This window comes from Plasmodium knowlesi (assembly GCF_000006355.2).
Source record: "Plasmodium knowlesi strain H genome assembly, chromosome: 6".
In the NCBI taxonomy this organism is placed as follows: domain Eukaryota; phylum Apicomplexa; class Aconoidasida; order Haemosporida; family Plasmodiidae; genus Plasmodium; species Plasmodium knowlesi.
The window spans coordinates 209,888-237,018 of record NC_011907.2 but is presented as its reverse complement, the minus strand read 5'-3'; the positions used below and the strand labels follow the sequence as shown (position 1 = coordinate 237,018).

Here is a 27,131-nt window from a genome sequence, read left to right as displayed (position 1 = left end):
CGTGTTCATCTCGCGGAGGTGTTCACCATTTTTCCGCTTCGAATTTTCGAAACTTTACCGCCGCATAATTTTTGCAATTATTTAATCAACACCGTGTGTGCAATTTGGGGTTATGCATTTTTTCGTGGAAAAAAAAAAAAATGTATATATATATATATATATATGTATACATACATACATGAATATGTAAAAACCACTCCGCCTGGAGTGGTCAGCGTGTGGGACTGGTCCACTTTAAGGTGGACAATGGCGAGCAGATGGGTATCGGCGCTGTGTTGATTTACATCGATAGTGGTTTGCTCCTTTTTTTCTTCCTTCCTTTTTGAGGCCCGCTTTTTTTTGGCGACTTGCTAACAAGGAGGACACTTCTCAATAATTTTCCGGAGCCTGGGCACAAGGGACGACGACCCGATGCGGAAATGGTTCGGGTGGCAGGTCAGGGCATTAAACACATCCCTGGCGAGCAAAATGTAGTAGCTGGCCAAGCTGAGGTCTTTTATACTCCCCGAAATTTTTAGTCCAATTTTATCTTTTTTTTCTGGATTTTTTGCCAAGTGGAGTTTCATTGCCTTGATTATAGATTTGGCTGTACTGGGTGTCACATTGACTTGTGCCTTTCCCGTTGATGTCTTGACAAAGTCGGCATTTCCCTCCAACACAGCTAAGGTTGTCTGGATAATTAAATCCTCGGATTTGAGGGCCCCAACTTCAATTATAACCTTCAGTACCTTTTCCTTTAAGATATTTTTAACAACCTTCGTTAAAAAAGTAGCTTCATGAAGCCCTGCCTTTGGGTCCTCAATAATTTTTGTGTAATTAATCACCAGGTCGACTTCATCAACCCCATCACTAACTGCTTTGCAAGTATCTTCCAATACTTTCTCTATGGGATCCTTCCCCTCTGGGAAGTTTATCACGCAGGCAACTTTTGGTTTGAAGGGCACAATTTCTTTTTTTATATGTTCGTTTATGAATTTTACAAAATGGGGATGCACACAAACTGCCGCTGCGAAAGGACACGTTTTCACAGCCTCTTGGCACAGCGCCCTCACATCCTCCTCAGTGACGTTGTCGCCTAGGAGGGTATGGTCCGTCAGACAGATGGCTGTCCACGCGGCGAAAGTTTCTGCATAGTTAGCCATTCTCGCAGGGTGTGTGTGGGGGGGGGTCAAAATGGAAACACTTAAAAAACAATAAAATGGCTAGATCGTTCGAATTGGAAAAACCCAATTGGGGAGAAGCGAATAATAAGTGTGGATGTGAAGAAGCGGCTACTTGGGTATTTACGTTGATTCAGAATTTTGAACATGCAAATGGGGAAGTGCGCTGATCACATGGAGTTTTATATCCCCCCCAAAAAAGGTTTGTCCTGCTTATGCGGCGTGTGCTCCTTGTTCAACTTTCCTCTGATGATGTGGAACACTTTTAAGGCGTTCGGTTGTGATGCTACATAGGAGTGTAGCTCATTCGTTTTGATGAGAAAAAGAAGGAAAAAGAGTGATTACTGGATGCAAAAATGAGGATTGATTTGCAGAGCCTATACAGGTAAAACAATTCCTTCACCCCGACGTCGTGGATTATTCCTCTGACTTACACCTGAACATAATTTTGAATTTAAATTTAGCTTGACGTTTAGCTTTTGCCTTTAACTTGAATTAGCATTTGAGTGTGAATTTTTTTTTTTTTTTTTTTTTTTTGGAGCATTTGGAAAGTGTGCCTTTCCAGTGAGAAGCGGAAAAGGAGCGTCCTCCCGTTGCTGTGCCCCGCTGAGGGAATACTATTATATAGAGCGTAGGTACTACAAAAAGAAAAAAGTGCAATATATATATATAAAAGAAAGGAGTACTCACGGGAAGGAGAAAACAAAAAAAAAAAAATAAAATAAAAGTGACATGGCAAAGCGTGCCATAATTTGCTTCTCTGAATAAAATTGTAAAGAAAACTTAAATTCCCATGTACGCGGATAATATATAGGACGGGGCGAAAGATTCCTCGCCGAATGGGGTGGCGCGGCATATGTGGGAACATTGTTGGGTTGGGGTCCTTTTTTTCTCCGCGGGGCGATGGGGCGTTGCAGAGAAGGTCAAACCTAGCTAGCCAAAAAAAAAAAAAAAAAAAAAAAAAAAAAAAAAAAAAAAAATACCATGTTAAAATTAAAAATTAAAAAATAAAAAATTGGAGTTGTAATTTGTTTGCGCTAATTTTTTCGTTTTAATTTTTCCTTTCTGTTTTACGGTTTACATTTTTTTACTCTCACGTTTTCATTTTTACGCGTTTATTTTCCCTCCTTTGCTGTTCGCTGCAAGCTGAGGGAGAGGGCACGGGGCGAGGCGCGTGGCTTGCGGGGGAAATATACTAAACTCCGCTTGTTCCACGTAGGGAAATGGAATTGCTCCATCACATTGCACGATTGCATGGTTGCCTTTCACATTCCCCCCCCCCCTCTCTCACATAAATTATCAAGTACAACATGGAGGTAGCGAAACAGCTAACCTATGGACTGAACTTAAGACGCTGCCTAAAAAATGAGGATTTGATGAGTTTGAAGAAGGAGAATCTGAAGCCTCTAAAAAATATTTTCAACATATCCAAAGGGAACGATAAAACGAAGGGGGAAGAAAAGGAATCAAATGGCAAAGAGATTAAGGAGAAACATGAGAGGACAGTCGAATTGTTGGATTTTTCTGAATTCAGTGCTGACCCCAATTTGGTGGCAAACTATATGAAGAGTAATAAAATAAACATTGAGTTTGTGAACTTCACAGGGAGTATGGTTCCCATTCGTTTTTTTAAGGACATTTCAGTGGAGTCAAGTGAAGAAGAGGTCGGGGTAAGCGGAATACCTACCACATGGGTGGAAGAGAAGAAGAAGGACGGAGGTACCACCCCCACAAATGTGGAGAGGATAACCCTGCCAAGGAATGATTACCAAAAGTTGATGAATACAATTAAGAATACCTTTGGATTTAAAAGTCCAACGAATATTCAGAAGATTTGTATCCCCACGATTATGAGGGGGTGGAACACCATTTGCATTTCTCAGACAGGAAGTGGGAAGACTTGCGCGTTTTTAATTCCCCTCCTGATTCGACTAATTTGTTCAAGCATAGAGGAGCAGAAGCAACATCAGGTGGAAAGCGTGGTGGTTGATTCTGTGTCGAAGGAGAAGGGCCCACATTCCCTTTCCGGGAAGGAGAACAACCCTGAATCGGATGCGGAAGAGAAGAAAAATTGCACTGCCATTCGAAGCTTAATCGTTGTACCGACAAACGAACTGGCTAGCCAGATATATGATCAAGCATCCATCCTGTTTGAGGCGTTTCCACAGTTTGCGGTTCTACACCTAACGAAGGAAGATCAAGTGAAAGAGGAAGAATTCATAGATGTGTGCATCTGCACACCGTTAATACTGATCCATCTGATTGAAACGAAAAAAGTAACCTTGTCCAGATGTATGTTCATCGTGTTTGATGAGGTGGATAAATTATTTGAGGTTAACTTTTTGGATCACGTCAAAAAACTGTTAAAAGTAATTCAGAAACGAAAAATACAAAAGGTATTCACCACAGCCACGCTACCAGGTAGAACCCGATCCTTCATCAGCACTCTTTGTCCCACTTATGCATTGGTATACTTTGGCCAAAGCATCAATTCAGTTAATAGGAATGTGAAGCAGGAGTTGCTTTATGTGAACAACGAGGAGGAAAAGGGTTTGGTGTTGCGGAATTTGGTTGTGGGGGGCGGTTTGCACATTCCCGTGTTGGTATTCGTGAATGGCGTGGAGAAGGCGAAGAAGGTGCATGATACTTTGCGTTGCGCGTTGAGCGGGGTTGCCAGTATTGGTGCGGAGCACGTGGCGCTCCTCACGTCAGAAAGAACAAAAGAGGAAAGGATGCAGGTTTTTAAGAAACTCCGGGAAGGACACATATGGTATTTAGTGTGTACCGATGTCTTGAGCAGAGGCATCGACGTTCATGGGATCGAGACGGTAATTAATTACGACGTTTGTTACGATAAGTACAGCTACATCCACAGGGTGGGGCGGGCGTGCCGGTCAGATTCGGAGGGAGGCAAGGCCATCACCTTTTTCATGCAACAGGATGTTAGGCACATGAAGGAAATTATAAAGTTCGTTAAGAGTAGTGGTACGGAGGTGCCGGCCTACCTGCAGAATTTCCCCTTTAGGGCTTCGCGCGGATTGGGCTTCCACGCTACGGGTAAGAAGGCTCATCTGAAGGGGAAGAAGGCTCATCTGAAGGGGAAGAAGGATCATCCGAAAGGGAAGAAGGATCATCCGAAAGGGAAGAAGGATCATCCGAAAGGGAAGAAGGATCATCCGAAAGGGAAGAAGGATCATCTGAAAGGGAAGAAGGATCATCCGAAAGGAAAGAAGGATCATTCGAAAGGAAAGAAAACTAGTGTGAAGGAAAAAAAGTCGGGTTGTAAAGCAAAAAAATTAGGCTTTAAGGAGAAAAAATCGAGTAGGAAGAAGGCGTAAGGGCCCACCCATTTGTGAATTCTCCGGCAAAAGCGAGTTTGCAACCCCCCTGATCGCATGTATACCTACATATGTCTGGGTGTGCATCTACATCCTATATGCGTCAATTTGCGCACCCTTCACCAATTCTGTGTGTTTCTTCATTCCACTTGTCTTTTTTTTTTTTTTTTTTTTTTTTTTTTGTTCATTTGAAAGCGGGTAAATTATTTTGCAAGGTAGCTTTTCTGTTCTTTCCAGTGAAGTGACCCCCCGCTAATGGAACCCCGTTCCTTTTTCCATTTCCTGCTGATGCAGCTTAACGTTTGAGACATTGTTCCCCTTTTGTTTGAATCCATATTAACAATTTTATGTTTTTTTCAAAGGGATCACCCCCGCTCTATCTCTCCCCGTGGCGAAGAAAATATGTCGAGTCTTCCATTCCACTCGTTCGTAGGAAAACACAAGTGGACAGAGTGGGAAGGGGGTCGCTCCATGTCATCACTTGGATACACTTCATTAATTAAAAGGTCGTTCAGGAAAAAGGAAAAAAAAAAAAAAAAAAAAAAAAAAAAAAAAAAAAAGAATTAACAAATTAGTATGCACGACATAAAGATAACTTGAATTAAAAAGTTGTTGAGGGTGGGTTACATCAAATGGAGAGGTGCCACCGATGCGTGCAGCGACGTACCCATCGATGTGCGCTCTCGCCGTTTCGCATGGCGTGTCTGTGGTTGCTAATTAGTGGCTCTTTACACTGCGCACAAGCAGTAGAGGAGGTGCACGAAAAAAAAAAAAAAAAAAAAAAAGAAAGAAACAATTAAAACGCATAAACAACATGAAGTGGAGCGTCGTCCTCCACGTGCGCTCTGACCCTTTGGAGGGAGAAAACGGGAATGTAATTCACTACATATTAGTGCATCCACCGGTTAGACGATCGGTTAGACCATCATCATCTGAATGGTCATCCCAAACGGTCAGTCCACCTTTATCGAGGAGTAGATTTTCCTTAGGAAGACGAAGGAGGCCAAGAAGCCCGCCGTGCCAGTGTAGATGAAGCATGTGTATGACATGATAAAGGAGTAAGCGAAGTAAATAAAGGTTTCCGCAAAACTGGAGATGCTTAGCTTGATGAAGAAGTAGTATATCGAGTAGAGGAATAGGAACAATCCTGATGATCCTGGCGCCACGAAAGATTTCCACCACCAGTTGTAATCCTCGCTGCGGGTGTACATGTATTTTGTGTGTGTGAATGGAGAGGAAAACTCGTGTGTTGGTACAACTCGGCTACGCGATCCGGGGGGTTATACGATGCGGGATTGCGCGAACTCATGCCGAATGGTCCACTTACCAGGAGAGGGAGTAGTACGTCAGGGCGATGGACAACTGAGCGCTCAGCAATCCGAGTAGGAAAATTACTAGAAAGAGGAACCCTGCGGAGGTGTAAAAAAAAAAAAAAAAAAAAAAAAAAAAAAAAATGGAAGAAAAAATGGGTGAGGTGAGGCATGTTTGTAGAGAAAAGAACTTCTGGACGTGAGCGTACGCGGGTCTAACACTGAGGTGCTTGACTTACCAAAGAGGTAGTACATGTTGCTTTTCCAGAGGGACGTGAAGAGGAAGAACAGCTCGGTGTACATGGTCCTGTATGGGGGGTGAACGGTGTAGCGATGAACATGATGAGGGTGATGAGGGTGATGAGGGTGATTAGCGTGATTAGCGTGATTAGCGTGATTAGCGTGATGAGCGTGGTGAACGCGCACTTAACATGCTTGGATACGTACGCGAAGAGGATGAGGCCGACGAGGAAGCAGGAGACGAAGAAGGAGTTCAGGAGGGGTTGCTTTGGAATGTGTCTGGGAATGTTGTTGACCCGGACAGGTAACTCTATGGGGCTCTTCTTGTTTCCAATGTAAGAACCCAAACAAATGAGCGGTACAGATATCCCGAACCATAAAATGCACACGAACGTCAACGAGGAGAAGGAGATAGCTGTGTTGGAGTGCTCATAATGAAGGACCAGATTTATTAGGAAAAAAATAAGAAATAAAATGACAGGGTAAATTAAAGAGGTTCTAAAAATTGTTAGCTTCACATGTTTGCTCTTGAATAACTTATATAGACGAGATGAAGAATATCCAGAGATACTACTAATAAGGGTCCACATGAAGAACATCACTTGGATGTACCGATACCTGTGCTTATATTTATATATCCCAATGAGTAAAACGAATGCACAGACAAGAACCATGAAAATTATCTGTATGCCGACGCCAACAAAAGCTGAAAAGAAGGTAGAGTTTATTGGTTTCCTAAAAACATCTCCATGGACTAACTTCCATCCTCTGTCATCAATATCATCTGTTTCAAATATGTTTGTGTTTAATCGATTATATTTGTTGATATCCTTATGTAAAGCTTTTATGAGGATTGAACTTATGAAGAACCATAGGAGGATAATCAAGATAATGCTGTTCATTATGGAAAACCAGTGAATCATACTTTGGTCGTTAAGATTTCTATAATAGTGCTCTGATCTGTGTTGGAAGGAGTTCTCACTTTGAACGTACTTGATGTCGTACTTGAAGGTTACATATTTGTTTTTCTCCATTGGCATTGTCGCCTGGTTCTGTTGGCACTGCTCGTTCTGCTCGAAGTTCACGCTGCGATGGGGAAAGGGGTGTTGCGGAATCAAGCGCGATTACATTAGGTTATATGGTGCCATTCTAGATTATACGTGGTTACACTCAGTTACAGATGCACGATCGTGCGCGGTGGTGGCGCAACTATTTCAGTTAGTCTCCGTCGATCAAGCCTACCTCCTGGGCTCCACCTCGAACCCCACGATGTAATTCTTATCCGACTGACCACCGTTGTTGTTGTATAGGATGGTGATTTGGAAGTACGTGTACAACAGGTAGTTCTTCTGCGAGGGGGGAAAAGGCAGGTTCGTGAGTATGTAAAAGGGTGAATAAGTAAATATGTAAAGGAGCCACGGGAGGGAGACACCCACACGGTCAATGTATCGCAATGTATCGCAATGTAGCGCAACACGGTAATATGTGTCCATGCAAAATGGGAACCCCCCGTTACAGCGCGTCGCCCTCGATACGTACATCCTGGATATAGCCGACGGGAATGCCCGTGTAGTAAAATCCCTTCCGTCGAGGATCCTCCCGGAAAATATCTAAATTATCTACCGAATAAATCATGTTGTAGTTATAGAGAATGAGGTGCTTTAATTTATCATACGCGTTGTCGTCTATGTAGATTCTACAATAGAAAGCACAACTGGTGTCTCTGAGGAAAGTGGTTTGTATAGAGGTGGTATGCAGATGGTCCCCGGAGAGGATTTTGAAAATATTCGGCGCCTCCTCGCCAGATATGCTTGGGTTGTCTGCGGAGCAAAGTGGGAAAGTGAAGTAGTCCAGGCTAGTCACCGCTCGCCGGCTGGAAAGGTTCTTCACGCTGATGATGACTTTATCGCCCTTTTTGTAGATCTGCCAAAAGGGGAGGGGGGATGGACGGGTGAGACGATCATTTGTGGCAAGGGGGTAATGCAATGGTTGCACAGGTTGCTCATCACGTTGCCCATCACGTTGCCAGAGCGCTATATGTATGATTTCTCCCTTCTCTGTTCTCCTACCGTTGGGTTCATCCCAGGTAGGTAGGACGCCACATCTTGGACGCAGTGGAGGAAGACCACCACGAGGGCGAAAAAAAAAAACTTGTATATCATTTTTCTTGCTTAACGTTAGGTACATGTTATTCCTGTAGCCCAATCATGCCACAAGCGTGTCGCGCGTCGCGCGTCCAAAGGGGGAGGAAAAGAAAGGGGTATCTCCTCCTTGGCGGTTGTGTTCTGCGCAGCACTTCCGCGTAATCCCCACGTGCCCTTCTTTAGTGGCCCTCTCCGGTCGGGGGTAGGGTACAACGTGAAGAGAACAAGAACATAGCGCGATGCACAAGTCGACCTTTGGAATAAGAAAAAAAAAAAGAAAAGATGCTTTAAAAAGGATTTTCCAAATTTTGAAAAATTAAAAAAAATTGTAGGGCGACAGGGCCTCATGCTATACAAGCCATCTGTGGAAATGCGACTAGGCGGGGGTAGAGAGAACAAGAAGGAAAAAAAAAAAAAAAAAAAAAAAAATATATATATATATATAAATATATGTACACGCTGTGCTGTGATGTACATGGGGCGTTTACACCTAGCACTTTCCAAAGGACCGCTTAACCGGTTCTCCCTAATCTGGGGGTAGGGGCACATCATCTCTGGTTGGGTTTAAAAAATTCTGTGGCGTGAACCGAAGGTAGCTTCACATGTAAATATACGAAAGTGCCACATGTGAGCACTAATCTTAGTGTATGAATTATGAACGCTTCTGTAGGGCCTGCGAATGGAAGACCAAGAGAGGACGAACCTGGGTCGTATCCATTCGGCACTGAGTTTGCGTGTGCATCAAAGGGGGAAAACTTGCCCTTCACCAAGCACCCCTCCCCCAACATTAAGCGTGTGCAGGTGGAACACTCGCTCTCCCTTTAGAAGTTGTGCGCCATTGTTACTACTATATACTACTTTGAGTCGGTACTCAATTGTTCAGTTTAAAAAAAAAAAAAAAAAAAAAAAAAAAGAAAAGAAGTGACAATAGGTGATGAGAAGTTACTCTAAGTTTTGTGAAACTGGGAGTAGCCGCGCCAAATGTAGTAACTCAGGACGAAGCTGTGAGAAAAAAAAAAAAGGATGATACACAGGTGGCGAAACCATCCGGAGATTGTGATTCGCATTTGTATAACTCCTGATGTAAGAGGACCTGTAGCTTCCTATTGAGTAGCTACTCGAGGAGGCGCAAAAAGTGGTATTTTTTTTTTTTTTTTTCTTTTTTTTTTTTTTTTTTTTTTTTTTTTTTTTTTTTACTTTTATTTTATTTTATTTATTTATTTATTTTTTATCACCCCCTCCGTGCATACACAGTAAAATGGTATGACCCATTCTGTGTATACCTCTGTACATGCAGTTGCGTTGTCAGAGTAGCGACTTTGGGTTGGGGTTATAAAAGGGAGTATCAGAAGAGAGCATCAGGGGGGGAAATCAGAGTTAGAGTGAGCGACGAACCTGGTGGCAGGGAAAAGACCGACTGGGCTACCACACACACACACATACCAGTAGATCGACGGTAGTAGGCGTTCCTCGCCAGACCGAACAGAGAAGAGGAAGGAAAGAGAAACTCATGCGCAGACACACTGTGACGTATGTGCGACTTGCTTGTCGAGTGTCTTCTGCTACTGAGTATTTTTTTTTTTTTTTTCGGGGGGAAAAAAGCGCTGAGCCAAAAAGGCTAAACATGAAATAGGTGTAAAATCAGAAATGTGTGGATTGCCAAAGGAGGCTTAAAAATTTTTTTATTATTCGAATTGCTGAGAAGGCAACTGGAGCTTCCTCCACGGGTTAGCAGGACACCCCTCCCTTCTACATTCTCCATCACCTCCCAGGTTTATGCATCCCAGATTTAGTGTCCTTGTTATGATGAGAAGAGCCGGTAGGAGAAGTAGGTTGGAGGGGCACAGTAACTGCTCCGCCAAGCGACCTATGTCGTCGAAAAAGGGCGATTGATCGGTTGGTCGGTTGGTCGGTTAGTCAGTTGATCCGTTGATCAGTTGACCCGGTTGAAAGTTGACCCGGTTGATCGGTTGATGATGGCTTTTCCCCCCCACTAACACGACCATTACAACATTATAACACCACTGCACCATAAAAAATACTCCTTCCCTTCCTTGTTCCTCCCCCGCAGGAAACGATGAAAGCAATCACGGTGTTCCTGAAAATCGGGCTACTCGCAGTGGTCAGCAGCCTGAGGACGCCAGACGTGAAGAGGAGGAGCCAAGAAATTGTCCCGAAGGGGAACCCCAATTGTCTCCTGACGGAATTAAAAAGAAAAGGAACAAGACGAATTTACACAAACATAAATTTCCATAATATTGATAAAAGTATAAAAAACGAAATAATAAAAAAAAAAGAATTTAATTATAACGACACGATAGCAGATAAATTAAGGAAACTGAAAAAGTTGAAAAATGTATTGAATCAATACAGCTTACGGATTAATAAAGAGGACTTAGACAATTTAAAAGAAAGAACAAAACATTTAGTGAAAACGAATTTTGATTTCACCAGAAGTTATTATGTACATGTTTACAATAAGTTGAAGGAGGATTCTGGATTAATTTTCGATAAGCTAAAATATGGATGTAATATTTTTTATGATTACGTTGGGAGTAGCTACTTGTTCAATGTCATACAGAACTATTATCTTAACTTCCCCCTGTTGAGTAAGTCCAGTTGTCTACCTAAAATGGTTAATTATAATTCAGTTAACTTTCTATTCATCTTATTTACCTTCCTATATTTCAAGAGCGACTTAATTTACAGCCTTTTTAAAAAAAAATATGCATTCATTGGAGAGTTCAGAAATGTGAAGACAGACCGACTTGTGAAGATGCATACCTTGTCCACTTTGATTTTCTTTTTTTATAAATTTTTTGTGTTGCGCTTATTTTTTGTTTTGAATTCATACAGTTTTTTTTCACGAAAGTTATCCATGCTAAATAATGTGGTGCACGTGCTTTTTTTCTCCTTTTTGTCTGTCTACCCCTACTTCCTCGTGCAGGCCAACTGGGGGAGTTTCCACTTGCTCGGCTCGCGCAGAAGTAAGTTCCCTTCCCCAAGCGACGCATCACCGATAATTGCTACGCTGCTTACACGCTACAGCGATAATTACTACGCTGCTTATACAATACAGCGATAATTACTACGCTGCTTATACAATACAGCGATAATTACTACGCTGCTTATACACTACAGGGATAATTACTACACTGCTTATACACTACACCGTTGCTTACTTCATGCAGGTAAAATCCTCGGAGGGGTCGTGCTCGCTCACCTGCTCCTCATCTATACGCGACTCATGTGCCAGAACAACTGGACCTTCCTTAAAAAGTGGACGGACGAGCATTTTTTTAACCGGGACGAAGTCATGAGGGCTCTCAAGGAAGACCAGAAGACCGAGTTCTACGTCAACCTCCTCAACCAGTACAGCTTTCTCAAGAGGCTCTATCTCGGGAACAACAAGTTCTACGAGATCCTGCTCCATCTACATAAATACAAGTACCTCCTCGATATAATTTCGCCCATCAATTCCTTGTTCTACATATACATCGCGCACTCGGCCTACTACTACCTGAACAATTTATCCTTTGCGGGCATTTACATTTCTTCCTTTTCTCTGGCCCTCTTCCTGCTGAATGTTTTATCGAACAAAATCGACATGTACTTCTTGACCCGCACCTAGTCTGTCCTCCGAAAGCACTCATGCACAAGTGCAAGCATACACACATGCAGGAGTACACATTTTTATACATTCACCCACGTGAGCGTTTGTTGGGAGAGACCCATTTCTTTCTAATTCTTGCAACCCCTGGGATGTACGAACCGCAGCCCGTATCGGTGTGTTGTTCCTTTTTTTTTTTTTTTTTTTTTTTTTTTTTTTCCTTTACCCCCGTGGGCATGCCTCGTTTGTTCAACCTTTGGCCAGTTCACTTCCCCGCCTACTCCATTCCTTTCTTTCTTTCTTTCTTTTTTTTTTTTGTTTTCCGCCCAAACTTTTTTTCTTTTTTTTATCAATACTGGCGAAAAAGGTGAGGGGAAAAAAAAAAAATAAAAGAATAAAGCTTCCAATTTGCCATTACAAACCCGCCTTGGTTCGTGCCCCCTAACTGTCGTAATAAGGAATGCCATGTATGTGTATAACATGCACACATGTGTATATACGTATCTCCCTTTTTGTAAAATTGCAAAGCGGCGTCATGCCAGCTAGCTGTGGAACATTCGAGGCGACCTTCACCTCAGCGATTGTGCTGTGGGTATCCCTTTTTGGAGAAATGAAAAAAAAAAAAGAACAAACGATGGTATCTCTCATTTCACGCTTAACGTAGCTTGGCCGGTTATTACTTCTCTGTGGGGGCGAAGTATCGAGGTGTATATTTCTGCGGGATGTCTTGTTCGTTTTTTCTTTTTTTTTTTTTTTTTTTTTTTTTTTTCTCCTTATTTGGTACTGAATTTACCTTACCTGTGCATATTTTTTTTTTTTTTTTTTTTTCCTATTACCTAATTGGCTACATTTTTTCTGCCCTTTTACCTTGTCTGTTCATAATTTTTTTTTTTTTTTTTCCCCTCAAAATAGCCATTTTGTTTCTGTGTTACCTTGGCTGTTCATATATTGTGGCTAATCGGTTGTGCTTTTTTTTTTCCCGCTTTGCTACGTCCTTCTTTGCACTTTTCCGCCTTTGGAAGAGTCGACCAAAACAAGGTGCGGTGTATGCCCTCCCGTTCGAAGCGAGCCAAATGAGCCTAAACTTTAGCGACGATGATGAGGTGTACACCCAATATGGGGCTAAAAATGGCGAGGGAGATGACTTAAATGCGGGAACAGCAGAGGACCCCACGGGGGAGGTGGCGGAGGATTATATGGGGGATGCGCCAGAGGATTATATGGGAGACGCGGCGGACGATCCCGTTGGGGAAGAGCCCAATGAACAGGAGGAAAAGAAGAAACGGAAAAAAAGCATGGGGTTTCAACTGAAAAACATTTTTAACGATGTCGCGTTGAATAAAATTACTGGTTACATTAAGAAGAAGCGGAAGAGTGAAAAGAGGAACAGTTACACAGACAAGTGGAACGACTCGCATGCAGGTGATAACCGAGACAGTAGCGGTGGGGAAGGTGGCAGTGACGATGATGCAGTGGATGATGAAGAAGACGAGCTGCAAAAGTACGTGAGGGAGGAAAAAAACAAAATAAAGCAAATACTCCCGGAAAACGACGAATTGTGGGACATATATATGTACTTAAATTTAAAAAAAAAAAAGAGAAAAATTGACTACAGCGAAAAACATTACACTGCAGCTATTAGGAAGATATTACAGTGCGTGACGAATGATTATAAAAATATTGTTATTGCAAAGTTGTTTGAAAATAAAGTTCTGAAAAAGTACTTAATTCTACCTGACCAGTCAGATTTTTTTAAAAAAAGCAAAATTGAATATATAGGAAGGAATACCTCTGTCCCAATTATAAGAAGGAAGAATTACCTTTTGGTAATAAAGAAAAAGCTAGTAGAATTGTACATAAAGGGAAATTGTTGCAGTTACACGAAGGATGAGGAGTTGTGTCATTTGTACGGGGAGGATAGGGATGGCGGGAATTTGTCTGATCATGAAGGGGACCCGAACCAACGAGAGCTTAACCAACGAAGTAACTTGGACCAGGCGGGAAAAGACACCAACTTTATAATTGAAAAGGAAAAAATAAATATCGAGTTAGCTAAGCTGACAGACAAGTACACCCGAATGGTACAAAAGGTAAAACAACATCGAAGAAAAAATTTAAAAATAAGTTTCAACCTTTTTATGAACTTAATAAATGAAGTTATGTCAAAGCTGTATTTCCCCGTCAATAATGTTTTACTCATGGGAGACAACAATACGGATTTAACAGATATTTACAAAACGGTTCGGCGTAAATATAACATACATGATGTGCTCTCCAAGGTACAAACTCTCAGTCAGAAGAAGGAGATGTATGAGCACTACCGTGCCTACTTGCTTTATAAGTATAAGACCACTTACTCCGTTTGCGACGATCTTTTTAAGATGCACCAAATGGGTGACAACATTAACGTGTTCAATTTTAAAAAATTTTACAACACGGATTTTGGGGCGGATACGTTTGGCTTCATTAAGGGAGATGAAGGGCACGATGAACAGGGGAGACCAAGCGGGGCGGAAGGAGCAAATGGAATGAGAACTTCTCCTCGTGATGGTGCGGTGCGCAAAGCAGAACAGGGTGAGCCCGGGGACCATTTCTCAGGCGATGTGTATGATGTATACGACGCGGAGGATTTCTTCCAAGTGAATATAACCCCTGATGTGCCGGCAGGAGAGGTGGAGGGAAAGGTCGCGGGAAATGTTGAAGGAAACGCACCTGCGGAGAGGGATTCCTGCACTGTGCAGGCCGAGGCCCCGGGAACCTCCACCGTGAATGGTGCCCCCCCTGAGGAGACGCCTCTGGAGAGGGCCAAGCGGATTGCCCGCGAGAAGAAGCAGAAACTGATGGAAAGCAGAGTTAAGATTATATGAGGTCTGCCTTGCGGTGAGTGTTCGCATGGCTGGGAGTTTTGGCACCCGAACAACCGTTTCCGCTTGGAGCACTGCAAAGCCTTTTTATCCTTGGCCGTTTTAATCCTTCTTTTTGTATGGTACCATTTTTCGTTACATGTATATTTATCATCATCATTATTATCTACTATTATCTACTATTATTTATTATTATCTACTATTATTTATTATTGTTATTATTTTATTTTTTTTTCTCCTGGACCTCGATTCGCCTCGATTCGCCTCGACTCGCCTCGACTCGCCTCGCCTCCGACGGAAAAAAAAAAAAAACGCTTAATTGGACGACTTGTCTTTGATGTTGCTCCGCCTGGAACAACTTGGCCTCCAAAAAACTCTGCTCTCTACGTTGGAATTGCCTCGTGCGTATATGCGCGTAGACGTACCCTGGATTGCATTGCAGTGCCTTTCACGTGGAAAAAAAAAAAAAGAATTATGCTCCCATGGCGGGGTGCATAGTACACATAGGGACGGACCCTTCCCACCTTTCTCTTCCCCTGCTTTTCCCTCCCACCTTGGAATCAATTGTTATCCATGGGTGGAAACACAACTGTCACTGGAAATTGTTCAAAAGTGCTATTCCGTCTGCCCAATCTATCGTCATAGTAGAAGGGGTGACTCACTCTGTTGAGTTGTGCACACAGAAAAAGGGGCGTGACTCATATGCCTCTTTTTTTTCTTTTCTTTTTTTTTTTTATTTTGCAAAAGGTGTTGTCCTACGTCGTCGTGTTGACTAACTCGTCCTACAGTTTGTTTTTCGAAGGAATGCACATTTTGATAGAAGAACGGAGGGAGATGGAGTAGTTTGATGCGAGGCGTTAATTCGTCACATGATAAATTAGTATTCCACAGGGACAAGCTAATCATAAAGATGTGTACGCATGGATGCAGAAGGTGAATGCTTTTTTTTTTTTTTTTTTTTTTTTTTTTGCAGTTTTCTTGATAGTTATTTTGTTCGGTTGTTTTTTCGGCGGAAGTATTGTGCCTTGGCGCGAGTTCACTAATCCGTGGGGAGGGGGCTACACCATGATAAGTGAAGAAGGGAAATCCACGGTGTGCGCGCGGCGCATCGTGCCGTAAAACAAGTGAAGCATAATTACTTGTATGCACGCACGAGCATTTGCAGCATGCATGCAGGGGCGCATCCGCTTCTGCCGTTTTGTTTCTTAAAGAGAAGGTATATTTCCGTTCCTTTCCTTTTCGACCTGGTGATCGGCCCCCTCGAGGCGATAGAACGGCAGACCATTAGTAGAGCCGTCCCAGTCATAAAAAAAAAAAAAAATAAATAAAAAAAAAAAAATAAAAATAAATAAATAAAAATAAAAATAAATGAAAATAAAAAATTAAGGAAGGAAAGAGACCCATCGTTTGTCCATGGGGGAAAACGAGTTTGTAAAATAAAAAGTGCACACAGGAGGAGAGGTCGAGTTAGCACATTCTTACTCATTATGGTTAAGCGAAAACATATTCTTCTTGCTCAATACAATGAACGGATGAACGTATGGGCCTCGCGCACTTGAGAGGAAAACAGCGGCGGGTGGAAAACAATCACACGGGCATCTCCACTAATGAGAGGTGCCTCGCTTGCGCGGAGAGAGTTGCATTGTTCACCTCGAACACGATGTAACCGAACTTGGCTACTTGGTGATGTACTGCATAGAACAAAAGGGGGAGACATTGCCCTTTTATATTTATATGTATATATTTTTTTCCATTTGTTTATATTTATTTTTTATTGCGGTGTTAAGATATAAGTAATAAGATAGGGAGAGGGAAAGGGCATACAGGAAGAGGGTGCGGCGAAGTTGCTTGGGAGATGGTTGCTTCTTCTGCTTGGGCAAAGATATCCCTGCGGAAGGAGTGGGCCTGCATTTCTGCCTGACCTGTTCATATATTTTTTTCTTCTCTTCTTTTTGAAAGGTTTTCCCTTTGAAGGGGAGATAATACCTGGAGGGTGGAGCAAAATCGCACAAGGGGGTGAGTACACCATTGGCTGTGCCCCTTAATGTATGCGTACACATATATGTACATGTATATAGGCGCTATAACATAGCTCCGGCAAGGCAGGATGGAGGCGGACGGGAATATCCTTGAGAAGAGCAGGGAGCTGAGCGATATTTTAATCAAATCCTTTAAGAATGAAGTGGGGAGTGTGAATTACCTGAACGAATGCAGAAATCGAGACTGCTCTGAATTTTATGGGGCGTTTTACTTGGTATACTCCGACCTGATAGAGAAGGACAAGAACTTGAGTGTATTTAAAGATCATCTGGTTTTCCTCTCCTTCTGCTATATGAACAAGTTGTTGGCGAAGCACTACCAAGTTTATCCACAGGAGAGTAAAGTGAGTATCAGAAACAGTTTCATTAATATCCTCTTTTGTTTGCCCATTAATTATAACCATGTGTTGGATGGGAACACATTACACGTGAAGGAAAAATCAGTAGAAGCACTGAAGAAGAGGTTCGTTGATGATTTTCTGAACCCAAATAATATCTTAATGGCTGACTATCTAAACGAGAGAGACAATTATTTCATCCGTTCTTATATAAACTGTACGAAGAATAAAATGTCACAGATATTTAGTCACCTCTGCATGAACAATGAATACTTTTACTTTAGATATTTTTACAACTTTTTTTTGTTCTTTGTGAAGGAGTTTCTAAGGAGGAAGTTGTCTTTACAAGGGGGGGTCGTGGATGGAAGCTGCGATGCTAGCAGTAGTGGTACCGATGGTGCGTACTTCTCCACCGTGGTGCACATCTGCCTTAACTTTCTGAGGGAGATATTCTACAACATCAGCAACGAAAATAGCAAAAACGTTCAGAATAAACAACAGTTGAACACCTTCAGGGGATTGATAATAAACGAAGCGAATGAATTGTTTGAATTTCTTTCCATTTGTTTTTATTATAGTCTGAGTTGTAGGAAGAAGGGAGAGTTCGAATTACTCATTGAGTGTGTGAAGGAACTCTTTTTCTTCTTTCCTGTGCATCTGTTCTTCAACCATCGGGGTGGTAGCAACTCTCCCTTGAAGTTTCTCCTAAACTTGCTCTTTGTGTGTTTCGCAGGGAATGGGAACGCCGCACAGAACAACGCTGTGGCAAGTGGGGTTGTGACAAGTTCTGGTGAAGGAGGTGACTACCCCCCCCTCCAACTGAACGAGTTCAATGCACTGTACAATAGCTACCTCTCCGTGAATGATTTGAGTTGTGTCTCGCTGGGCGTGCAGTCCTTCCTGTCGAAATTACAGTTGCAGGAAAATCTCCTCCTGATTTGTCTGAACATTATGGAGTACATTTCCAGAATAAATGGAAAAACATTTATCCAGTTAGATGAGAGCGAGTTGATGCAATTTCTTGAAAGCTACTTTAACATAAGTCTTAATGTGTTCGACGTGACAAGTTATTCCTATCAGAAACTCTATATCCGAATGATCCTGAACCTGTCGTCTACCCCAATTTCTAATTATTTGCACGATAAAAAGAACAAAAAAAAATGCCTGCACATGTACATAATTAATGTATTCAAAAATATCTATCACCCAGATGTAGAAATACTAGCCAACGTGCTAGCCATTTGCAAAAACATATTTGAGCACAACAGAGAGTTGATATACATTAAAAACAGAGATAGTGAAATAGATAGCCAAAAATATAATATTCACAGGATGGATAGAGAAGGTATGCTAGATCAAAATAATGAAAAGGTATTTAATCAGGATATACAATTTGTCCTTAACATAGAAGATTTGAAAAAACTCTTCATCCTCATGTTCGTTCGTTTTATAAAAATACCTTTGCACTCTGAACAAAATTCCTTGAACAGAAAAATGATGATAAATTTTGTTCAGAATTTTATTAATGAATATAATGAGGAGTGGTTTCAAACCTACTTCAGGTACGTAAAGGATGAGTGTATGGAGGGCGATAAGGGGGAGGGGGGAATGACTACTTCGGATAAATCTGGGCACAGTGACTACACAAAGAATGCTCTGAAACAAAGGATTTTTGTTCTGTTTCGTGTCCTGGTTGGACTTAACCATGAGGTGTTCTCCATCATGGTAGAGGTGTTTTGCCATTTTTTCAGATTCTACAAAAATATTACCGTTGAAAATTTGTGCAACGAGTCGATCAAAGTGAAGGACTACTTTCTATATGTGTTGCTTCGTGGATATTGTGAGTTGCTAACTTTTTTTCTTAACACATTGAAGGAATGCAAATCCATGGTCACAGGTGGAGACACAGAGGTGAACGAGGAGGTCATCTCCTTTCAGGCTCTTCCCCCTGGGGAGAAGGAGGCCTACTTGCAAGGAATTATGAACTTGAGAGATTCCCTCTCGAAACGCATTATCGGGAAAAGTAGTTACGAAGAAACAGAGATGGACAAGAAGATGCAGGGGATGGTCAATTGGAAGGGAATGAACACAGATTGGGGGAGTTCCAATCAGGAAGAAGAAAATATAGAGGAATTAAAAAAACGGAAGGAAAAAGTCGATCTACAGATACACATAATCAGTTGCATTCAAAAGTATGGGGGGTCCCCGTACTATGAAGTTAGCCCAGATTGCATTAACAACTTGCTAAATTGTTATAAGGAAATCTTGAATGGAGATTTCATCAACATGTGTAAGATTTCACCCGGTTTGATCCTATTCGAGGTGAAGAGACTGCAGTTCCTGTCGGATAGTACCTACCTCCTACACTACAATAAGGAGTGTGCCTTTTACATGATGGAGAATTTATTGCGGAATATCATCCAGGGAGAGACGAACGGTTCGACAGAAGGACCCGACGAGAACACCTCGATGGAGCTGAAAAAAAATTACTTCACCATCTTCACCTCCATCATCTCAAATCTGCAACATCTAGTGACAAACGATATGCTAGAAAAAATGTTAAATTCCTTCATCCAGTTTAAGACGAACAGCAGTGTATTCAAATGTAATAAGGAACTTTGCATATTCCTATTGACCGTGATTTCTGTGTTGAAGGTAGATGATTTGAATGGAAAGGTGATAAATTCTTACCTAAGGGTCGTTCTGGAGGAGTTGTTTGTGTTCCTCTCTGATATAGCAAAGAACATGCCAACGTTTGGGAACCTTTACGAATTTTTGTTTGGGGACGAGAGGAAGGTCGACATCGGCCGCATATTTTTGGATGTGCTGAAGATTGCGCAGACATACTTCTCCGTATTTTCCTTCCCGAAGGTGGAGTCTCGTCTTCGCGGGGTTGATAAAAATGGTGGCGATGGCCATGTAGATGGAACTGAGAAAACCATTTTGGAGAACGAGCGCCTGGTGCAGAATAACGCCTTCTTGCAAATCAGCATGGAGCTGTTCACCAGGGTGATGTTTGTGTACCCGGTGATGAACGAGATGTCGAGGAATTGTCGATCATTCGAGGCACATCCCATGCTGTGTGCAGAGGTGAGTTACTTCCATTTGAACATGAGGGAGCGTGAAATTGCGAGTTTGTGCACGCGAGTGGGTAAGGAAGGCAAAAGCGGAAAGAAGTTTAGCCTAACGTTGAAGTCTGTGCACGAAAATATGTGTACCGTGGTAAAGCGGTTCATTAGTGAGGGGTATATATTTCTATACAATGATATGGAGAAACTGTTCCTGGAAGTGTTGTCCCCAGCGTTTGACTATGGCCCCTACCATTTCATGGGCCAAAACGTACAACATGTGTACCTATGCCTGAGTGAGAGGTTAAGGCAGAACCTTGCAGAACGAACCATGAAAGAATTAGAAGCCAATTGGTGCGAGCATATCTTTGCACAATTTGTATTGAAGCATTACACTTATTTTAAGGCTAGCCTGGAGCATATCCAGATGGTTAATGAACATCTGAACAGGCAGGATGATATAAAAGAGGAGGACTACGTGATGTATAGTGACTTACTCTACCATAGCAAACACTACATATTTACTTTTTTAAAAATATGCAAAAATGTTTTCACCCTTCCAAACGAATTTAAGAATAACCAAGACGGAAAATCCTTCTTCTGTCGCTTCTATCAAGACGACAAAAATGAAACCCTGAACAATTTATTCTTAAATCTGGAGTTACTCCTTCATAGCTATGATTGTAATATTGTGAAGAAATCCTTAAGTCTATTCCTGGACATATCGGATTCGATTACGCTGCTTCCATTTGAGTCTTCTCACTTTTTGATTTACCTGGGGATGCTTAAACTCATTTTCAGATCCTTCATACTGTTCAATCCGCCAATATTAACTCTCCAACAGAAGGGCAAGGATGGGGGTGAGGTCGTTAATAATTGCAACCTGCTGAAGAGATACGAAGAGAATAATCCTGGGGGGAGGGGAGGGGGTAGTGGTGGTCCCCATGGTTACCTCTATAATGAATCCTTCGAAGTGTACACTGGAGAGATGAACCTCTTTATGAAAAACGATCCACAAGAATTAACTTCCTACCTATATGTTATCCCTTCTGCCTTTATTAAAATTTGCAAGAATTACTTTTCCCTGCAGGAGAAGGTGTACAGACTGAAGGAGAGTGGTAGCACTTCTTTGGATGAGTTGCTCCAGTTGGACAGTGTAAAGCACTTTCTTTTTCTGTTCAAGGATGTGGAAGGCTCCTCCCCGTTTGACTTCCGCACCATTGTCGCTGACTTGTTCCAACAGAACGCCTGCGACTATTTAAGGAGCGCACTCGTGCAGTGCCGCCTCCGCGCGCAAGGGTGAGGTAACCGGACCAGACCATACCTTTCCGCTCCTGCATAACAGTTCGCCTTCTGGTTCTGCTACTCGCTGGGCTTCTCATGTCTGTTCACCCGTCCATTTGCCAATTCGCAACGGCATTGCTAAGCAGGCCCCGCCATCATGTGTAATGTGTACGTGTTCTTCACTGAAAATTATGCGAGCATATTGTCACGAACAAACAAGTAACTCCTTCTAATTAGCGAAAAAAAGTTAACACAAAAATTGCACAGGTTTTGCAAAATGAACGAGGTAGCCCAAAAAAAAAAAAAAAAAAAAAAAAAAAGTATGCCTTTTTTTGTATGACTTGTTCAGAATTTTTTTTTTTTTTTTTTTTTTTTTTTTTGGCTACCTCGTTCATTTTGCGCGTTGCCGAAAAGGCGTACACCTTGTCAGGCTCATGCATATTTACAACGATGCTTGCCAATGCTCGCGGCGAACAAAACAAACTAAACTTCTCTTTTCCGCTGCCTCACCAGGCACGCCCCGCATCACCATGTGTGCAGAAACCTCTGTGCGCACTTCCCGTTCGAACAAATGTTACACAGCCGCAAATGTTAAGCCTCACAGATGCCCCCACTGCCGCGAGCTCCACATCAGCTCCTGTGGCTGTTCCTAGTTTTTGTGTCAACAGTGAAGATTCCTTGGGTTCGCACCTTCACGTTGCAGAGGGGTCTTCAAGTTTCAGTTCATGCGTGGGGATGTAGGAAGAAGGTCCCAGTCCCTAGGGTGGGCAGGGCCCTGCAGAGACCGACCACTCCTTTGAAGGCCACAGAGGAATACGATGATTACAAATATTTCACGGATGAGTACGTTGCCGCTTTCCAACCAATTGGTCGCTTTAACACTAATTGGTCACTTTAACACCAATTGGTCGCTTTAACACCAATTGATCGCTTTACAACCAATTGATCGCTTTATCACCAGTTGGTCGCTTTACAACCACTTGACCTCTTCTTCGCAGGTACATCCCGCCGCTTCCCCCCGTGGAGACATGGGAGGAACTCCTGATGAAGGAAGAAATTAGGAACAAGGCGGAGGACGAGCACCGGAGCGCGGACGACTACACGCTCACGCACGAGAGCAGGCAGAAGGTGTTGGACATCATGCGACAGACGCGCCTTATCAACCACTGCAACTATGAAGTCCAGAAGAACAAGCAGAGGAATGTGCTGTACTTCGTGACACCCAAAATGGGTTAGCAAATTGGTCCACTTGTCGACGTTCGCTAGGTTTCCTGCGGGTATGCACCACTCATTATTTACCATTACTTACCATGGTTTACCATTACTCACCACCGCAGGCCCCTACTGCAAACTGATGGAAGGGGATAAGGACAAAATGGAAAGCCTAACCAACAAAGTAAAGGAGAAGTTCGAGAACAAGATACAAATAGTGAACCTCAAGATGGACGTGAAAATGCCCCTGTTCGAGATTTTCCTACAAGCTAACATACACACCCAGATAAAAATTTTCCACGCGAGGGGGAGGACTTTACAGTACAGGTTGCCACCCCCCTTCTGGACGAAGTGTAAAATATTAAAGGAGAACAAGCTGCTGCAGGAGAAGTACGGAGGAGAGTGTGCTCCTGGCTTGTTCCCACGTTACGATGAGTACATTATGATGGAAATGATGACTGAGTGTGTCTTCAACGATAAGTACAATTACTATGTGTATGATGTGAATTTGGAGTGGGAGAACTTGTGTGCTCTTACTCCAGAAAACAGAGAACTGCGGAAGATGGTTCACCAGAACGTGCACGTGCCTACTCGTTTGGCCGTTATCAAGGCCTTTGAGGAGGGTAAGACTGCATCTCCCCCTTACACATGAACGCCGCACGATCAATCCATCAGTTGATCAATCAATCAGTTGATCAATTGATCCGTTGATAAATTAATCAGTTGATAAATTAATCAGTTGATCAATTAATCAGTTGATCAATTGCTCATTTGCCTGCTTACACACCTCCCCCCCCTGACATGCTTAGGCATAGCCGATTTCAGAGACGTTATCCACGAGGAACACCTCATTATGCTCCGTGAGCAGAGGAAGATGAAGGAGAATCGCCGTTACAACTTTTAGCGACCACACGTATCGGGGATGAGATTTGCCACATCATCCAAGGACGATTCAACTGGACGTAACTGCCTTTTGTTGAACTTTGTTTCGTTTTTTTTTTTTTTTTTTTTTTTTTTTTTTTTTTTTCATGTCAAATGCCAACTCTTTGCGATCATCGCCGCTACATATGTTTCGTTGTTGGGGGAAAGAAAATTATGCCGACTCATGGTCCAGCACAAAGAGTTAGGTCTAGTAGATTAGGTGAACACTGATGGATAGCTTCCAATGGAGTCCCTATAAGGTGACCACAGCAGTCATGGCTTCCTTACGTATTTAACTGCACAGTTATAAGTGGCGAACAGGTCGTATAACTCCTGTTGTTATATTTTTTGCCTGCACATGTTCAGGCATATTTTGCACCATCTTTGGGGAGATTTTTCTTCCCGAACTGAAGGGAAAGTGGGTCCCTCACACAGTTACACATGTGTGTTGTGTAAGTACAACTGTACACATTCCTACGACGTTACAATGGTACGCAGGTTGAGTCTCCTCCTCCTTCGCTCCCGATCCGTTCTCCACTAATCATTTCGAAGGTATGCCAGTGCACATATCTCCTTGCACACACTGTTGCAGCGCATGTGGTAAGGGAAAAGGAAGAAAAAAAAAAAAAAAAATTCACTTTAACACATGTATCCCCCACATATGAGTAGTATTCCCGAAGGTGTGTTACTTTCCTAATTAGCCTGAACTGTTGCATTAACGCAACAGGATAGTAGCACACGTTTGAGGAAAAGAAGAAAAGTTATAACCCCCGATGTGCGTACACAAGTGAGTGGGCAAAAGAAAATCGGAAGCGCGTTATATACTTCTCGGACGCGTTTGGTTTACGTCACGGCGATCTTCTATTCAACTTCCCCCTTTCCCCCCAGCAGGCCCATACGACAGGCACCTGATTGTTCCTTTGGTCATTTTGCTGTCATCCTCTCCCTTTTTATATATATATATATATTTTTTTTTTCTGCTTTTTTTTTTTCGTGTGCCCATTCCTGCGGGCCGTTTTTTTTTTTTTTTTTTTTCATAGCCCTCCGCCGGCACACGCAGCACACCCTGGTATACGGGTATGTTCGCGAAGGAAAAAATTAGGCTATGTTTCGTTGCAAAGGGAAGAAGAAAAAAAAAAAAATTACGAAAATAAATCTTCCCTCTCTGTTTCATTCCTCCCTGATTGCATCGCCGTATCATCACCGGTTGCCGCTCACCATTGTCGTCATCACCTTATTGTCATCCCCTGGGTAAACGCAGGTAATAGCAGGAAGAGAGTGCAAGCAGAACTTTTGGGCCTCCGCGAGTGCCGGTCACAGGAGTTACGAAAGCGTTGCGCACGTATAAGGTGGTATTATACATACATCATATGGCGTATATGGTAGGCACGCCTGGAAGCGGAGCGAGGGAACTTCAACCGCGAAAGGTCGCTTCAGCGCTAAATGTCACTCCTGCGGACACGGAAAAATTGCCGATCGGGTGAATGCCGTATATCCCCGTGAGCGGCTCGCCCCAGTTTTACCGACTTTTGAGTGAGTGGCACAGCGTACTCTTTTTATGGGCATACATATATATATATATATATATATATGTATATGTATATATATGTATATATATACACGGCGCACTTTTTATGGGTGCTTTTTTCCCCCTTTTTTTTTTTTTTTTTTTTTTTTCTTTTTTTTTTTTTTTTAACCAAAAAGGTATTGGAAGAATTGACTCCACGCAGACGTTTGCCCATTTGCTCTCTCGCGTCATCGTATGCATGCTTATATGCATGTGAGTATAAAGTCTTCATCCATGCGCATATTTCAGCGGAGTGACTGAACGAATGAGCCATCGACACGAGTATTAGCCGATCAGTGCTGCGGGGGACCACCAGGAGGATGACCCATTGACTGATTTATTGAATAACTTGATTCACTTATTGATTGCATTTTTCCCTTTTTGTGCATTCAGCCCGTGTAGTTATGCATTTTTTTTTTTTTTTTTTTTTTTTTTTTTTGTTCTTTTTACACTGCGCGTGACGTTCACAGTTTTTATATGAGTAACTTAGCCCAACGGTTAGTGAAGCCTCTTCCTGTGTAAAGGTGTAGTAACTTTATTATCATCACTGGAGAAAAGGAACCACTCTTGCCATTGATCAGGTAAGGATCGGGACTATATGGACTCAAACGCCGATAATGCGTAATATACCTTTGAGGTGTATGTGCAGGAGCGGTGTAAGGGGCATGTAATAAGGGGCGTGTCGTTCCAATCGCTTCTACCCCCTTCCGCTGCTTAACCTTCCCACGTTGTACAATGGACCATGTGGTATTGCTACCAACGAGCGAGCAGAGAAACATACCTCTTGTATCCCCATTGAGCTTTCTTCCTTTCCCTCCCCTTTGCAGACAAAGATGGGGCTATTCGTTAGCAGATTATTTAACCGCCTCTTCCAGAAGAAGGATGTTCGAATTTTGATGGTGGGATTGGACGCAGCCGGGAAGACGACCATTTTATACAAGGTCAAATTGGGCGAGGTCGTCACCACTATTCCGACGATAGGTAGGGCGGCTAACTGGGTGCCTGACATCCCTTGCCATTCGTTTGCATCGCTTCGTTATGTCGCTACTTGTACCCTCTTCTATTCGATCGTCACATTTCAACACAACATTCCTTTACGCAGGTTTCAACGTCGAAACAGTGGAATTCCGGAACATCTCCTTCACCGTATGGGACGTCGGAGGACAAGATAAGGTACATTTTTAGTGAAGCCACAGAGGAATTTTTATCTTTCCTTCTGTTCGGATTGATTGTTCCTGAGACAGAACTGTGTTCATGTGTGCAACGAGTCAAATGGAATGTCCTCATCCATATGGTTAATTTTTTTTTTTTTTTTTTTTTTTTTTTTTTTTTTATTTCCTGCACGTGCAGATAAGACCCTTGTGGAGACACTACTATTCCAACACGGATGGGTTAATTTTCGTCGTGGATAGCAATGATAGGGAGAGGATCGACGACGGTAAGTTTGAGCAAAGGATACGATGCGGCCAGGCTGAATGACCAAGCAGAGCGTTGGAAGGGCACACTCAATTTCATGGGGTCAACTGTGTACCCCTCAGCTGTAATCAATGCATTTTACCACCTTTTCTGTGGAGAATGGCTTCATCCCTTTCACTTTGTCCTATCCCCTACAGCGAGAGAAGAATTACACAGGATGATCAACGAGGAAGAGTTGAAGGACGCCATAATCCTGGTGTTTGCGAACAAGCAAGATCTGCCTAATGCTATGTCTGCAGCCGAAGTGACGGAGAAACTTCATCTTAACACCATTAGGGAGAGAAACTGGTACGTGAGAAACTGTACGCGATCTATGTGTAATCGTTTGGGGGAGATGACCTATCTGCTAATCGTGGAAGGAGATCTGGACACCACCCGAACCGACCCTACAGGGGATGTACTCATTCCTAACGGGTGTACCTTTCCCCCCCCCCCTCCCCCTTTCCCCTTTACAGGTTCATTCAATCTACGTGCGCAACGAGGGGTGATGGACTCTACGAAGGATTCGATTGGCTCACCACTCATTTAAATAATTCAAAGTGAAGAACGGTTGGAGTGTC

The 27,131-nt window shown here is 42.6% G+C and overlaps 8 protein-coding genes across 8 annotated transcripts; 6 read left to right on the top strand and 2 right to left on the bottom strand.

The window, feature by feature from the left end:
* Positions 1 to 350: 350 nt before the first annotated feature.
* Positions 351 to 1,142, bottom strand: PKNH_0605900 (deoxyribose-phosphate aldolase, putative; the record flags this gene model as incomplete). Its single annotated transcript, XM_002261695.1, has 1 exon — positions 351 to 1,142. The coding sequence occupies one exon, from the start codon at positions 1,140 to 1,142 to the stop codon at positions 351 to 353; it is 792 nt and encodes a 263-aa protein (XP_002261731.1).
* A 1,328-nt stretch (positions 1,143 to 2,470) lies between these two features.
* PKNH_0605800 (ATP-dependent RNA helicase ROK1, putative) lies at positions 2,471 to 4,498 on the top strand (the record flags this gene model as incomplete). Its single annotated transcript, XM_002261694.1, has 1 exon — positions 2,471 to 4,498. The coding sequence occupies one exon, from the start codon at positions 2,471 to 2,473 to the stop codon at positions 4,496 to 4,498; it is 2,028 nt and encodes a 675-aa protein (XP_002261730.1).
* A 953-nt stretch (positions 4,499 to 5,451) lies between these two features.
* PKNH_0605700 (endomembrane protein 70, putative) lies at positions 5,452 to 8,210 on the bottom strand (the record flags this gene model as incomplete). Its single annotated transcript, XM_002261693.1, has 7 exons — positions 5,452 to 5,695; positions 5,826 to 5,907; positions 6,048 to 6,115; positions 6,256 to 7,134; positions 7,291 to 7,397; positions 7,588 to 7,971; positions 8,118 to 8,210. The coding sequence occupies 7 exons, from the start codon at positions 8,208 to 8,210 to the stop codon at positions 5,452 to 5,454; spliced, it is 1,857 nt and encodes a 618-aa protein (XP_002261729.1).
* Positions 8,211 to 10,269: 2,059 nt separating this feature from the next.
* Positions 10,270 to 11,823, top strand: PKNH_0605600 (apicoplast integral membrane protein, putative; the record flags this gene model as incomplete). Its single annotated transcript, XM_002261692.1, has 2 exons — positions 10,270 to 11,179; positions 11,384 to 11,823. The coding sequence occupies 2 exons, from the start codon at positions 10,270 to 10,272 to the stop codon at positions 11,821 to 11,823; spliced, it is 1,350 nt and encodes a 449-aa protein (XP_002261728.1).
* Positions 11,824 to 12,875: 1,052 nt separating this feature from the next.
* On the top strand, positions 12,876 to 14,669 carry PKNH_0605500 (conserved Plasmodium protein, unknown function; the record flags this gene model as incomplete). The annotated part of the gene is made up of 1 exon (XM_002261691.1): positions 12,876 to 14,669. The coding sequence occupies one exon, from the start codon at positions 12,876 to 12,878 to the stop codon at positions 14,667 to 14,669; it is 1,794 nt and encodes a 597-aa protein (XP_002261727.1).
* Positions 14,670 to 16,773: 2,104 nt separating this feature from the next.
* Positions 16,774 to 21,414, top strand: PKNH_0605400 (conserved Plasmodium protein, unknown function; the record flags this gene model as incomplete). The annotated part of the gene is made up of 1 exon (XM_002261690.1): positions 16,774 to 21,414. The coding sequence occupies one exon, from the start codon at positions 16,774 to 16,776 to the stop codon at positions 21,412 to 21,414; it is 4,641 nt and encodes a 1,546-aa protein (XP_002261726.1).
* Positions 21,415 to 21,999: 585 nt separating this feature from the next.
* Positions 22,000 to 23,511, top strand: PKNH_0605300 (uncharacterized protein; the record flags this gene model as incomplete). Its single annotated transcript, XM_002261689.1, has 4 exons — positions 22,000 to 22,238; positions 22,394 to 22,626; positions 22,733 to 23,230; positions 23,417 to 23,511. 4 exons carry the CDS (start codon positions 22,000 to 22,002, stop codon positions 23,509 to 23,511), a joined length of 1,065 nt encoding a protein of 354 aa, XP_002261725.1.
* Positions 23,512 to 25,928: 2,417 nt separating this feature from the next.
* PKNH_0605200 (ADP-ribosylation factor, putative) lies at positions 25,929 to 27,114 on the top strand (the record flags this gene model as incomplete). The annotated part of the gene is made up of 5 exons (XM_002261688.1): positions 25,929 to 26,076; positions 26,198 to 26,268; positions 26,446 to 26,533; positions 26,709 to 26,859; positions 27,027 to 27,114. The coding sequence occupies 5 exons, from the start codon at positions 25,929 to 25,931 to the stop codon at positions 27,112 to 27,114; spliced, it is 546 nt and encodes a 181-aa protein (XP_002261724.1).
* Positions 27,115 to 27,131: the final 17 nt, after the last annotated feature.